The 14,284-nt window shown below is 38.5% G+C and overlaps 1 protein-coding gene across 3 annotated transcripts in view; it reads left to right on the top strand.

The window, feature by feature from the left end:
- LOC104086376 (endoribonuclease Dicer homolog 3a) overlaps positions 1-10,854 on the top strand; it is a 45,382-nt gene extending 34,528 nt beyond the window's left edge. The window contains exons 23-27 of one of the 3 annotated variants that reach the window (XM_070182491.1): positions 240-450; positions 2,479-2,590; positions 2,695-2,891; positions 8,503-8,570; positions 10,638-10,854. In XM_070182491.1, the coding sequence (XP_070038592.1) occupies positions 240-450; positions 2,479-2,590; positions 2,695-2,891; positions 8,503-8,570; positions 10,638-10,712 (663 nt within the window). In that variant the 3' untranslated portion in view covers positions 10,713-10,854. Of the gene's footprint in view, positions 1-239; positions 451-2,478; positions 2,591-2,694; positions 3,153-8,502; positions 8,571-10,637 lie in introns of those variants that run through there. The other 2 variants (XM_070182492.1, XM_009590630.4) reach the window with 2 other exon arrangements.
- The last annotated feature ends 3,430 nt before the right edge of the window (positions 10,855-14,284 follow it).

Below are 14,284 nucleotides of genomic sequence, written 5' to 3'. Positions count from 1 at the left end.
TTTACGTTGCATAAAGATCAATTTCAAACTGACCATTACATGGTTTAATAAATTGGAACAAAAACATTACTCGATAAGACGACATTATTCTCTGGCATTGCTGTTGCAATTAATGTTGAGCTAGATGACAGTTTCCATCTGGATGGATTAATCAAATTCTTCAGTTATGGATTGCCGATTATCCAAGCTCTAGATTAAGTTATTTCTGACATTATTTTACCCTCATATTCTTACAACAGTATAAAGGAATTTCATCCAAGAAAAAGAAACAAGAGACCAGCCTTGTTGATGTGCCACATTCTTTAGGCTCTGATGGTGACATCTGCAGCCAAGCGAATAATACATGTCCTGCTATGGCTCCATGCAAAAAGCAAAAGACAATACTTTCGAATTTAGAGACGGCCAAAGCTCAACCTAGCAGTGCTTGTAATTCAAATAAGGACATCCAAGGTATGCACACTGAAGCAATTGGTATATTCTTGCAATTTCTTCCTTTAAATATTGAATTCAGCCCAAGTCTTGGGAAGCTTTTCAGGACAATTGATCTTCTTATGCCAGTTTTATGAAAATGGTAAACTTGCCATCCTCTTCAGTACCAACATACCCATCCAACGCTTATCACTTCATTTGATTTTCTGGGCCATATCTATTTTGTAGTGTAGTATAAAGAAGCTAAAGTTCAATCAGACTAAATATTGTTTTACCTTATGTCTAATTAGATACATATCCCTCTATTTCAAGAGAGATGACTTTGTTTGATTCCTCAGCAAGATTAAAGAAGAAGGATTATGTACATTGTTAACTGGAGCGAGATTGAGAGTATTTCAGATAACAGACAAATATTAAAAGTATTGTTAGTTGAAGTATGTCTCAACAGTCTCATTAAGATTAAATATTGAAGTAAAAGCTGAAGGCTTCTATTTGAGGAGAAGGGGTCAAACATTTTGGAAAGGGCTGTACATAATTAAGTCAAATATTCTTAGGATTGGAATGTACATAATATTCTATAATTAGACTTAGTTTATTATGCCCGTTTGAAAGGGAATAGCATTGTGGTGGCCAGGTGATACTCACAAACTTCAATTGATATCCCTGAAAAGTCCATCAGATTTGAAATTTAGTAATGATGTAGCATTGTATAGGCGTTGCAGCCTAATAGTCGCAGCTCTGCCTGCATATTTAGGTGTTGTGTTCAAATCCTACCAAAGGTTGCGCCTTGCTCCTACACCTTCCACTATTCACGGGCCAATACCCCCTCCCAGAAGAAGTGATATAACAGAATTTAGGAGAGGAAATCCTTTTTAGGTGCATAGTGGAGAAAGCATTGTGTAGGGTGATTATGCTTTCTTTTCCATTCTGTGTCACTACTGAATATATATTAAAGTGTTGAAGATTTATAGCTCAGCAGATAGAAGTCAAGTGTAAATTCCTTTTTTTTCTATTACAATTTGCTACATTTCGGTTTAACTCATTATATGCTGAAAAGTAACTTTTTCTGAATATGCTAAGTTGCTAACTATGCATTACTTTTATTTATAAGGTATTAAGATTGGTTGATTGAAAAGATAATATCCTGCATATTCTATCGATTGCTTTCTATTACAATGTGAAAAGCCCCAGCATCCTCCTGCCTCCTTGGTGAATTAGCACCTGTCTCTTTGTGAATCCAACAGAAGTTACAGCACTTGGATTGAAATTTGTCTTTTGGCATTTTCCAGAATTTCTGAAAATTACTCTCGTGTGAAAATAATGGTTATCTACCTTAGAGATTTGAGTTTTAATGGTACCCTTGCATTTCTTTGTAATGTTCTTTTTTCCTTCTTTTCTTTGTTTTATGTCACTCTTTGATAAAATAATCAGTCACACCAGGAAGTGTTGCCTAATCAAGACAAGACAAATATTCAGTGACTGGTTGGGAGTCTTTTGTGAATCGCGCAAGTCGATCGCGAAGACTGAAAATTCTGGTTTGGGACTTGTTAGCATATGCGGTGTGCAATGCCAACCTTTAAATACACGAGTGAAAAACCAATTCCCTAAACTAACTCCTCTGGAAGAGGAGGACTAAACTACTTGCTAAACAAACTCCTTGAATAAGGAGATTTATTTGAGAAAATAAAGGACTAACAAAATCCTAACTACTAGCTAAAGAATGGGTCAAAGTAGTAAAATAGCTGGTGGTTAACTTATGCTCTAATAGTTTAGTAAGTTTCAATAACACATAATGGGGGCTTTTGAGTCTCTTAACCCTGGACTATCCAGACATTGCTTTGCCTCCTCAACTCAGTCTCTTTACATTAACAAAGTATGTAGCTTTTTTAACATGAAAACTCACGTATCTTTATAAACCATTGTAACCGAGCTCCCCACCCTTTGGTTTGACAAAATCTTTCTCAAAGTTAGATGATTGAAGAAAATCAGTTACTGATGCTCATCTCCTTAAACCCTTGGATTAATGCTTTTCTCCGCTGTACTTGGCAGAAATTGGGCCAATCAACATGAAAAAGGGTGGACCACGCCAATCACTTTATGAACTGTGCAAAAAACTGCAGTGGCCTATGCCTAGTTTAGAGTCAACAGAGCGTAAATCCAAGTAAGTAAAACCAGCTTATCCGCCAACCAGTTCTTTTCCCTCTTGTTTTTATCAAACTATTTCCTAGTTTTTCGCGTATTGAGTGTAAATTCGGGTATGCACAGGTCACTGATTGAATGCGGTGAAGGCTCTGATAAAAGGAAGGTTTACAACACTTTTGCATCTCAAATCTCGTTGACCATACCCGACTATGGTTTGATAGAGCTTACTGGGGATGAAAGAGCTGATAAGAAAAGTTCACAAGATTCGGCTGCACTTCTCATGCTGTATGAGCTTGAACGACGGGGAAAAGTCATAATTGGTAATCAATGAATTGTCATTCTTGCACTAACGCGTACAACTTATCTTATATAGCATTTTACGTCTTATCTACCTCTTAGTGCTATATATGTATATTTGCTAATTGGGAGTTAATAACAATCCAATTCTTGCATATCAAGAGGGCATAGCTTCCATTTCATGCATTATTGGAAATTCACTAGAAAATAGGGATGGACTTGCTGAAATGTAAAAGGTAGATCTTTCTAATGGCCCTCTTATTTATTTCTTACGGTTTCACAAATCTATTGTGTTTTCCCTTTTTTTCTTTTAATGCCCATGTGCAGCATTTTTGTTAGGCAGGAAAACGGGCTACTTGCTACCCAACAATTGTCTTTTACTCCTTTTACCCTTTCCCATTAAAAGAACTGGTTTTACTTATATAATATTTGTTTTTCTTTCTTAAATGTAATATATTTGTCACTTTAAATTCAAATTAACGTATTTTATCTTAAAAAGAGTGTACTCTGCTAGTTTGAAAACTAAGATATTTTTGAACAAAATGAAAGTATATCAAAAAAAGGAGAGTATTTGCGGCGATTTTGATTACAGTAGTAAGGGATTTGTTTGTTGGGAAATAGTTGGAACTAGTGGTAGCAAGTCAGTTAGCAGGCAGTTATGGGGTTGATTGTTGGTTGGTGCCAAAAAATGATTAAAAGGGACACTGATGTGCAATTTATATTTTCGCAATGAATAAAACATAAACTTTAGCCATCTCTTGAAGCTTTTTCCTTCCATTTGTGACAAGTGATCATTTGGTATTAGAGCTTTCCAAACTTGGTTTTATGATCTACTATGCCACAGAAATTATGTAGAGAAGCCGTTTGGAGAGGGATTAACATGATTGCTTCTTGGAACTTATTTCTGCTCAATCAACTATATCACTTGTGTGAGTAATCTAGTGGAAAACAAGAGAGATTAACATAATTTCCATATCATTAGGTTTAATGAAAACCCATACTTAAACCTTAACTCCTAGCTTAATTAATCCTTGCTGGTAACAATCTTAATTTTATGGTTTTTCTTCTAACCATTTTCATTCAATCATTATCTCGAGCTTTAGGCATGTTCTACATACTATTCCGTTTCAATTTAGATGATGTAGTTTGATTCGGCACGGAGTTTAAGAAAAAAAAAAGATTTTGAAACTTGTGATCTTAAAAGCTTAAGGGTAAAAGTTTTGTGGGGCCATGATATTTGTGTGGTTATAAAAGCTTCTCATTAAGGGTAAAATTGGTAAAATGAAGAGTTTAAAGTTGAATTATTTCTAAATTTATAAATGTGTTATTTATTTTGGAACAAACTAAAAAGGAAAGTATCTCATCTAATTTGAAACGGAGGGAGTATTTGTTTTGGATTACGGGGCGTCACATAAAATTAAAGTGTAACAGTGGTTCAATTGTTGGACGTTAGCTCGTTTTGTAGGCAGTAGAAAAAGTAACAAACCTGTCTCATTTTATCTAATCTCAACCAACTAGAGGAGAAGTGAAAAAAGACTTTAATTAGACTCAATCTGAAACTTATTTATTGAGAAGTTGAGGAAAATAGAAAGACTTTAACTGTGCCAGATTCTTAAACTTTTAACTCTAATTTCTCACATCACATCACTTGTACCCATCGCATGCATTTTTGTTTATCTTCTTCCATTTTATAACTAGAGACTAGATATAGAGAAAGAAGATTTTGATCTTTTTAATTTGATGTGACGGTTGAGATTTGATTTACAACTCTGCTCTCTGTTTTTTTCATCATTAAAGGTGTAAGGGATATTTTCCTTAGGCTTTATGAATTTTGAAACTAAAAGCAAAAATGCAGGAATAATCTTGAAGTTAAACTTTAACTGTACAAGAAACCTAAATAGGAGTAGTTTTGAAGAGATCATTAATTATATAGTACTTCCGTTTCTTAATTTCTTTACCATTTAAAGAGCTGTATTTGACATTCAACAATTCTGCATTTGAAGAGATTACAATATGAGTTTGCGTGCAAAATTAATGTAGAAGCGATGTGACTTTTCATGTTAATCAAGAATATTGATTTAAGGGGTAAAAGCAAGACTTTTCATCAGTAGTAAAATGAATCAATTGGTTAAGCTTAAATCTACTGTCATTCCCTCATTGGTTGATTCATTTTCAAGTTTATATTTAGTATATAACCGAATATGCACGTAATAACTGAGGAATATACTTCTTTAGCTTGGATGAGAATAAAATTCTCTCTGAATCCTTTTCCACAGACAATGCAAAAAAGATTATTATGGGTGTGTTTGGTGTGAAGGGAAAATATAATGTGATAAATTAACTAACTCTGGGCGGGTGGGAGCGAGGTTGGTGGGGGTTTGGGTTGGGGTGGGGTGGGGTGGGGTGGGGTGGATGAAGTGGGAGGGGTGGGGTTGGAGCGGGTGGGGGGAGGGAGTTGCCGAGTTGGGCGGAGAATGCATGGGGTTGAGAGAGCGGAAACCATAAGTTGGCTATGGCATGGGAGAGCATTGGAAAATTACTCCGCGACTCAGAAATTAGGAGAAAATGTGCTCTAAAGAAAAATATTTTTTAAAATATATAAGCCAATCAAATAAAAAATTGAAAAATATTATCTTTTCATACCAAATATATCCAAGAAAATGGGCTATATCTAGTGCAATGCAACCACCCGGCAGGTTAGGGTGAAATTAAAAAATAGCAGATTTACAAGTGGTAATTGAAAAATAGCCACAGTTTCAAAAGTAATCGAAATTTAGCCATTTTTCATGTAAAGATAAATCTGAACGAAAATACTGCTCAAAATCTGGAAAATATTCCAGCATAATATACTGGAGTTCGAATTTTTTACATGTGAACTTCCAGCATAATATACTGGTCCAGCATAATATGCTGGAAGTTCATACACAAGTGCTCAAATCTCCAGTATATTATGCTGGAACTTTCCGTGTGCTAGAGTTCCAGCATATTATGCTGGAAGTTCATACACAGGTGCACCAATCTCCAGTATATTATGCTGGAACTTACTGTGTTGCAGCAAAATAGTGGCTAATTTTCTATGACTTTGCAAACGCTGGCTATTTTTTATTTACCAATCCGAAAACTGGCTAGCCATGCTATTTTTACGGCAAGTTAACAAAAATTAACAATTCAGCCAGCTACAGAGTTACACTCCATTTCCCATGTGACCTCCTATACTTCCCTCAACCAACTGCCACTAGTACACCGTCTCCCCCATCTACGACTTTCCTCTTCTTGGGCCTCAGGTCCGCGTCGGGTGGAGAAACTTCCTCATCCTCAATGCGGGGAGGAGCCAAGGGAAGAACGGGCATAGCGGTTGAAACAGGGGTAGGAGTAGAGGAAGCAACTCCCCTCCTTCTCCTAAAAGAAGGCGTCGGCGCCAGATTCCTTTTAGCAACCTTCTTGGCGGGACCTAGAAAGAAATATAAAGATAGGCAAAATAAAATGAACGGTTACAAACACAACACCATTCGAAGAACGACGTTACTGTTCAGAGGAGGAGTCAACTTGTACTTTTGCCAAAAGCTCGACCAGTCACGGATCCCCGCAGTGTAAGAGAGGACTTGCCTAACCCAGTCGGTGAGGTGCGCCACCAATTGAAGAGGTTGAACAGTAGCTGCAAAACGAGAAGTATTAACTCAGAAACTCAAAAGTACATGACTATGCGAAAGGGAAAAAGTAAGTGCGAGTACTTTCGAGTGCAGTTGCAAGCTTCAGGAAAATCAGTGGCATCGTCCACGACGGCCTCGGTCTTGACAAAAAAGAAGTCGAGCCAAAATTGTCGACTACCCTTGTCGTCCATCCTGGCAACCAGGGATTTGCTTCCATAAGGTCGAATGTTCAACATCATACCCCAATAGAAATTGGGCATGAACATGTGCACTAGATGTTGCAGGGTGATCTCGACGTCCGCTAGCTCGGCGAACTTAAATAACATCTTGATCACTTTGTATACCAAGGGTGCGAGCTCAACCGGACAAACCCGGTAAAAATGGCAAAATTCTTCCACTAAAGGGGGAAGAAGGAATGAATAGCCAATAGTGAAGGGATAAGCAAAAAGAGCGCAATACCCAAGGCGGTGAGTGTACACTTCATCGTCATTGGTAGGTACAAGATCCACTTGATTAAGAAGGCCGTACTTAGCCTTGAACTCCGCTAAACGCTTGGCTGTTAGAGAGGATCGGAAAACCTCAACCACCGACTCCGGCTGCCGTTACAAATCCGGTTTCGCGTCAGGGTTGTGGGGAATAATTTCTTCCACTGAGGGAAGAACCTCCACTTTAATGGCATAGATGGCGTCTCCTCCGCGAACGGAAGCCACAACAACTAGCAAAGTAGCTTGAATCTCTTTATTCATATCGAAAACTTCCCTGCCACTAACATGAGAAGGCAAGTTAGACATAGTTGTAAAATTTGGAGAATCTAGGAAGAAGGAGCCGAGAAAATCCGTAATGGAATTTTGATGATTCCAACAGCTCCGTATGGTGATTTTAGACTTAGGAGCGTGTTCGGAATTTTATTTGGAAGTCCGTAGTTAAATTAGGTTTGAAATGGCCGGGGAGTTGACTTTTTGATATCGGGGTCGGAATCCAGTTCTGAAAATTTTCATAGGTCCGTTATGTCATTTATGACTTGTGTGCAAAATTTGAGGTCAATCAGACTTGATTTGATAGGTTTCGGCGTCGAAAGTAGAAGTTGGAATTTCTTAGTTTCATTAAGGTTGAATTGGTGTATGATTCGTGGTTTTAGCGTCATTTTATCTGATTTGAGGTTTCAAATAAGTTTGTATGATGTTTTAGGACTTATTGGTGTATTTGGTTGAGGTCCCGAGGACCTCGGGTGAGTTTCGTATGGTTAACGGATCAAAAGTTGGACTTAAACAGCTGCTGCAATTTTTATTCTGCCGGAAATTCAGGGGCAGGGTCGAAGGCCGAGGACCGAGGCCGAGGATCGAGGCCGATGATAGAGGGCCAGGGTCGAAGGCCAAGGATCGAGGCCCAGGACCGAGGCCGAGGATCGAGGCCGATGATCGAGGGCCAGGGTCAAAAGTTGAGGATCGAGGCCGAGGATCGAAGGCCCAGGATCGAGGCCGATGATGGAGGGCCAGGGTCGAAGGTCGAGGACCAGGGTCGAACGCCGAGGACCGAGGGCGGCCTGACAGAACTGTGAGTTATAAAGCAGGGGACTTCGTCCCATTTTTTATTTTTGACAAATTAGAGCTTGGGGAGAGGCTTTTTGAGAGATTTTCAGATAAAATATCAGGATAAGTGTTCTTAACTCAATTATGGTTAGATTACCCTAATACATCATTTGTTTTCACCATTTAATTAGTGTTTTGAGATTGAAATTTGGAAAAATTTTAGAAATCTCATAGAAATGAATTTTTGAGATTTCGGTGTCGATTCGGAGTCAGATTTGAGTGAAACTGCTATGGTTTGACTCATAATTTAATGGATTTTCGGATTTTGTGAGTTTCATCGGATTCCGAGACGTGGGAATTTTGAGTTAAATTTCGAATTTTATTGGAAAATTAGTATTTTCATATGGAATTAATTCCTATAATTAGTATTCACTGAATTGAATTAATTTGGTTAGATTTGAGCTGTCCGGAGGTCAATTCAAGCAAGAATGAGATTTTGGAATATCGGCCTAACTTCAAAAAGGTAAGTGTCTTGCCTAACCTTGAGTGGGGAAATTACCCCTTAGGCATTGAGTCTTATGTGAAAATTGTGTAATTGAAACCATGTACGCGAGATGACGAGTACGTACTTGGTTTATATGTGCATATTATATCGGTTGAAATTCGTAGACGCTCTTAAGTATTAAATTGAAAAATTGTTGTAACTTATTAAATCCCTTATTTGTCATGCCTCATTCCTTGTTTGCCGAGGTTGTTTTTATATGATAATTTAGTGTGATTGCCACTTGACTTTTATGTGAACTCTGTGCTTGTTTGAGTTGCCATTTTTATGGAAAACACTTTCATTATTGATTTTTACCTACAGATAATTTAAATGGAAAAAACTTTAGTTAATAAGATGAATAAATCTATTTATTTCTTGAAGTTGTGATTTAAAAGAGGTGTTATTTCTGGATGAATTACTTTTCGGTTCACGTTGTTGAAAATTTGGAATTGAATTATAAAGGCCGTGAATCATGTTGAGGCAAAGTGCCAAATTGTGAAATATTATTCAGTTGAGTTGTTCACTCCCGAACATATTGTTAAAACATTGTACACATTATGATCGAGTCGTGAGCTCCTTATTGTGGAAAAATAAAGTATTGTTGATTTCTGTGAAAAGTTGTAATATTTGAGCACTTGATGTGCAATTTGTGAAATGTTGTAATATTTGAGTACTTGATGTGCAATTTGTGATATGTTGTAATATTTGAGTACTTGATGTACAATTTGTGATATGCTGTAATATTTGAGCACTTGATGTGCAATTTGTGATATGTTGTGATATGTGAGCACTTGAGGTGTAAATTGTATTATGCTATAATATTTGGGCACTTGAGGTGCGATTTGTGAAATATTGTAATATTAATACGCATGCGGTGATATAAGGTCAGGGTATTGAAACGCATGCGGTGAGATAAGGGTGGCTTGAAATACGTGGCTAGTAGGGGAACTACTAGAAGTCATGTGGTGTGATAAGGGTGGCTAAAACGCGGGATGTTATTTCTAGGAAAATGATTTCTTTAAAAAATAATGAAATGTGAAGGCTCCCGCGGTGATATAAGGAAAATAAGATATTGTGAATTTATTTATGATTTGGGACTATAAGGCGGTACCTCGGGAGTGCCCTGTTGATATTTCTTTATTTATGTTTTTGTCTTGGGTGATTTTGTTTCATTTAATATGTAAATTCTTGTCTTCTTTCGTGATGTACTAGTTGACTTTATTATTATGTATTTTGTGCTCCTAGTTGTATTGTATTGGCTTTGGCTTTTTAGCACGAGACTTTGAAGAAGTATATTTCTAGTTTTTCTTACCGATTTTTGATGATTGAATTGATTTAAATAAAAAATATTATTATTATGTTTTAAATTAAATAGTCTTACATCCAAGTCAGTAGTTTATCTGATACTTTAAATTAAGTGAAATGTTATTTTATTCACCCAAATGATTTCTAAAATAAATTCATTTCTTTGTTGATTTCTTACTTATTTTAAAAATTGTAAACTTACTTTAGTGTGAAATAAATTAATCATGTGGATCTTATATACATTGATATTATTGGCACGTGAGTTGTCCGTGCAGTTGTGATAGAAATATAGGCACGAGGAGCCGTGAAAATATGAAAGTGGGTTGAGACCCGTATGTTTATGATTTTGAAATGAGGTATCACAAGGTGACTTTTATTTTAAAGAATTATATTCAAAATATTATTTCAAAGAATTATATTCGGAAGGTATTTATTCGAAAGAATTATATGTGAAAGATTTATATTTGAAGGACATGTTTAATTGGTTGTACTTGTGTTCCTTATTCGTCTGAGCAATAATTATGATGTTCTTGTTGCCTTGTTGTTATATCACTGGTCGATTTTGTTGTTATCATTGCTAGTTATTTTTCAGTACTATTGTATACTGCTATATTGCACAGGTTATTTGACTAGTGAGTGTCTTGACTGTACCTCGTCACTACTCCACCGACGTTAGTCTTGATACTTACTGGGTACCGAGTGTGATGTACTCATACTACACTTCTGCATATTTTTGTGCAGATCCAGGTATTAGAGGTATCAGACTCGGGCAGAGTTAGTGTGTTGATCGCAAGGATTCAAGGTAAAGCTGCTTGATCGTCGCAGTCCCTTGGAGTTTTTCCATTTTATTGTACTGCCAACTCTTATTCGAACAGTATTGTATATTCGATCTTTGAGATTCATTGCATGTATTCAGTTAGAGTTCGTGACTCAGTATTACCAGTCTTGGGATAGTGTTATAATTATTTTCGCTGTTGGTATCAACACGTGTATTAAATAATATATTTTTAAAAAAATATATTATTTAATTGTAATTGTAATTGGCTTACCTAGTTTTATAGACTAAGTGCTATCACGACGCCTGTGGTGGGATTTTGGGACGTGACATATACGTACCTTTCTTACCTTTGTATGATTTGTTTCTGTGCTTCTGTGTTCTGCTTTTGTACTTCCTTCCTTCGTTGTTATCCTCTAGGTTGCGATAATCGTGAGGTTGAGTGGCCATAAGCCGAGGAGGTTTTGCTCTAGCTAGTCGGACATGCCTCTTAGTTGAGTCGTGGCCAAGGGCCAAAGGGTTTTGTTGAAGATGGTCGAACACACCTTTTTGTTAAGTCGTGGCCAAGGGCCGATGGTGCTGTTCGAGCTGGTCGAACGTACCTTTTAGTTAATTTGTGGCCAAGGGTCAATGGGTGTTGTTCGAGCTGGTCGAACATACCTTTTAATTAAGTTGTGGCCAAGGGCCAAAGGGTTTTGTTCGAGATGATCGAACATACCTTTTAGTTAAGTCGTGGCCAAGGGCCAAAGGGTTTTGTTTGAGCTGGTCAAACATACCTTTTTGTTGTGTCGTGGCCAAGGGCCAAAGGGTTTTGTTCGAGCTGGTCGAACGTACCTTTTTGTTGGCCAACGGGGCCAAAGGGTTTTGTTCGAGTTGGTCGAACGTACCTTTTTATTAAGTCGGGCCAAGGGCCAAAGGGTTTTGTTCAAGCTGGTCGAACATACCTTTTTGTTGAGAGACTTAGGAGAATGAATTTCAATGAATAGGTATCTCATTTATTTCAACAACATTTCATTGATTACATCATTTCGCCTTGAGGCGTTTTGGAGAAAGTTACAAGTTTTGGGTGTTAGCTGGCGTTCCAGTCCCAGTCGTAGTATATCTAGTCCCTTCATTGTTCAACTCGGAGATTCTTGAGGAGTCGGGAAATGAAATATGTTTGTTCTCGTGTACTCCAACTTGAAATGTCCCGTTTGTTACCTCGTTAAAAACCTCCTTAGAAAACCCAGTTAGGACAAAACTCAAGCAAGGGATAAGAGCATGACTTACGGGGCATCCCTTGTTTCTCAAAAGTTGAATTACTTGAGGTGGCTGATGTTCCAATTGTTTGGTAAGAGTTGTCCTTTCAATGTTTCTAGTTGGAATGAACCCTTATCTGCCTTGCCTATGATTTTGTACGGTCCGTCTTTGGCTCCTAATTTACCTTCTCAGGGATCTCTTCCTGCTTGGGTGGCTTTGAGAACGAAGTCCCCGATCTTGAGTGACCATACTTTGGCCTTTCTGTTTTAGTAGCATTCTGCTTGTTGTTTCTATGCGACCATTATTATATACGACATGTCTCTTCGCTCCTTGATCTCATCGAGGTCTTGTCTTCTATTCTTGTCATTGTCATTGCCGCTCTCGTTGGTGTATCTTAGGCTGGGTTCTCCTACTTCAACCGGTATGACCGCTTCAGTCCTGTAGACTAAGGAGTAAGGTGTTTCTAATGTGCTTGTTTTTGGGGTCGTCCTGTGCACCCACATTACTCCTGGGAGTATCTCTTGTCACAGTCCCTTAGCATATTCGAGTATTTTCTTCATGATGTTCAAGATTGACTTGGTGGAGGATTCTGATTGCCTGTTGCCTGCTGGGTGGTAAGGGGTTGAGAGTATCCCTTTAATGTGCCATTTTTTGAAAAACTCAGTGGTTTTTCTTCCCGTGAACTGGGGTCCGTTGTCACAGCTTATTTCTTTAGGCAAGCCAAATCGGCAAATGATGTTTTTCCATATGAAGGTGATTACCTCTTGCTCGCAAATTTGGGCGAATGCGCCTGCTTCTACCCATTTAGAGAAGTTCCAGTAACTTGGTTGACGACGAGTTGAGAGTTGCAGCGTAGCTTTAGACTTCTCGCCCCATATTTGAGTGCCAACCTCAGTCCTACAATTACGGTATCATACTCGACCTCATTGTTAGTCATATCCGGGCACCTTATAGATTGGCCAACGACTTCGCTAGTGGGAACTTCGAGCATGAGTCCCAATCAGGAACCGGATGAATTAGATGCACCGTTAGTATGCAGGACTCAGAGGTCCTGCGTCGGGTGAGGAGCTCGAGTGGCTTCTTTCTCATCCTCAAGCATTACCTTCGCACTAAAGTCCGCAATAAGGTCGGCGAGCACTTGTGATTTTATTGTTGTGTGAGGCTGATTAGTGATGTCGTGCTCACTTAATTCGATTGCACATTTGGCCAGCCTCCCCGACAGCTCGGGTTTGTGCATTATACTTCTTAAAGGAAATGTGGTGATGACCGAGATTGGATGGCACTGAAAGTATGGCCTGAGCTTTCTTGAAGCTACGACAAGGGCATGGCCAATTTCTCGAGGTGATGATACCTCGTCTCTACGTCAATAAGTATTTTACTGATATAATAAATTAGAGATTGGGTAACTTTGTCTTCCCGAACCAGGACTGCAGTTACTGCTACTTCTGAAATACCGAGGTAGACGAGGAGATTGTCCAGGCTTAGGTTTTGAGAGCAAGGGTGGCGATGACAGGTATTCCTTGAATTCCTTTAGTGCTTGTATATATTCAGGCATCCATTATTAGAGGCCGATATCCTTTTTGAGTACGTTGAAGAACCTGTGGCACCTGTCGGATGACCTTGAGATAAATCTGGATAGTGTGGCGATTCGACCCGTCAGTCTTTGGACTTGTTTCTTGGTGGTTAGATGTTCCAATATCCCGTCGATAGCCTTAATCTGGTCTGGGTTTACTTCGATTCCGCGCTGTGATACCAAGAAACCAAAAACCTTACCCGAAGTTACGCCAAATGCGTATTTTTCGGGGTTCAGTTTCATCCCGCATTTCCTCAATATTTCGAATGCTTCTTTCAGATGGTCGATGTGATCCTTGGCCCTTAAGGATTTAACCAATATGTCATCGATGTATACTTCCATGATTTTGCCGAGCTGGTTTTTGAACATCTTCGTGACCAAACTTTGATAAGTAGCTCCCGCGTTCTTCAACTCGAATGGCATGACTCTGTAGCAGTATGTTCCCCTGTGAGTGATGAATGTAGTTTTTTTCTGGTCTTCTTCTTCCATGAGTATCTGATTGTAGCCCGAGTAAGCGTCCAGAAAACTCAGTAACTCATGCCCTGTTGTAGAATCAATGAGTTGATCGATATGTGGCAATGGGAATAAATCCTTTAGGTAGACCTTGTTTAGATTGGTGAAGTCTAAGCACATACTCCACTTCTCGTTCTACTTTTTGACCATTACCAAGAAGTGGAGTATGTGCTCGTGGACGTCTCTGCATTAGCTATTAAAAATTGACTAAATTTACCTGGATTTTGAGTTTGCAGCCGATGTAGGCCTTTTTGCTGGGGTCGCTTTGATCTAGCTGGATGGGATCGA

This window comes from Nicotiana tomentosiformis, chromosome 8 (assembly GCF_000390325.3).
Source record: "Nicotiana tomentosiformis chromosome 8, ASM39032v3, whole genome shotgun sequence".
Classification (NCBI taxonomy): Eukaryota; Viridiplantae; Streptophyta; class Magnoliopsida; order Solanales; family Solanaceae; genus Nicotiana; species Nicotiana tomentosiformis.
Note: the sequence above shows the minus strand (reverse complement) of the source record. Positions and strands in the feature narration are given on the sequence as shown.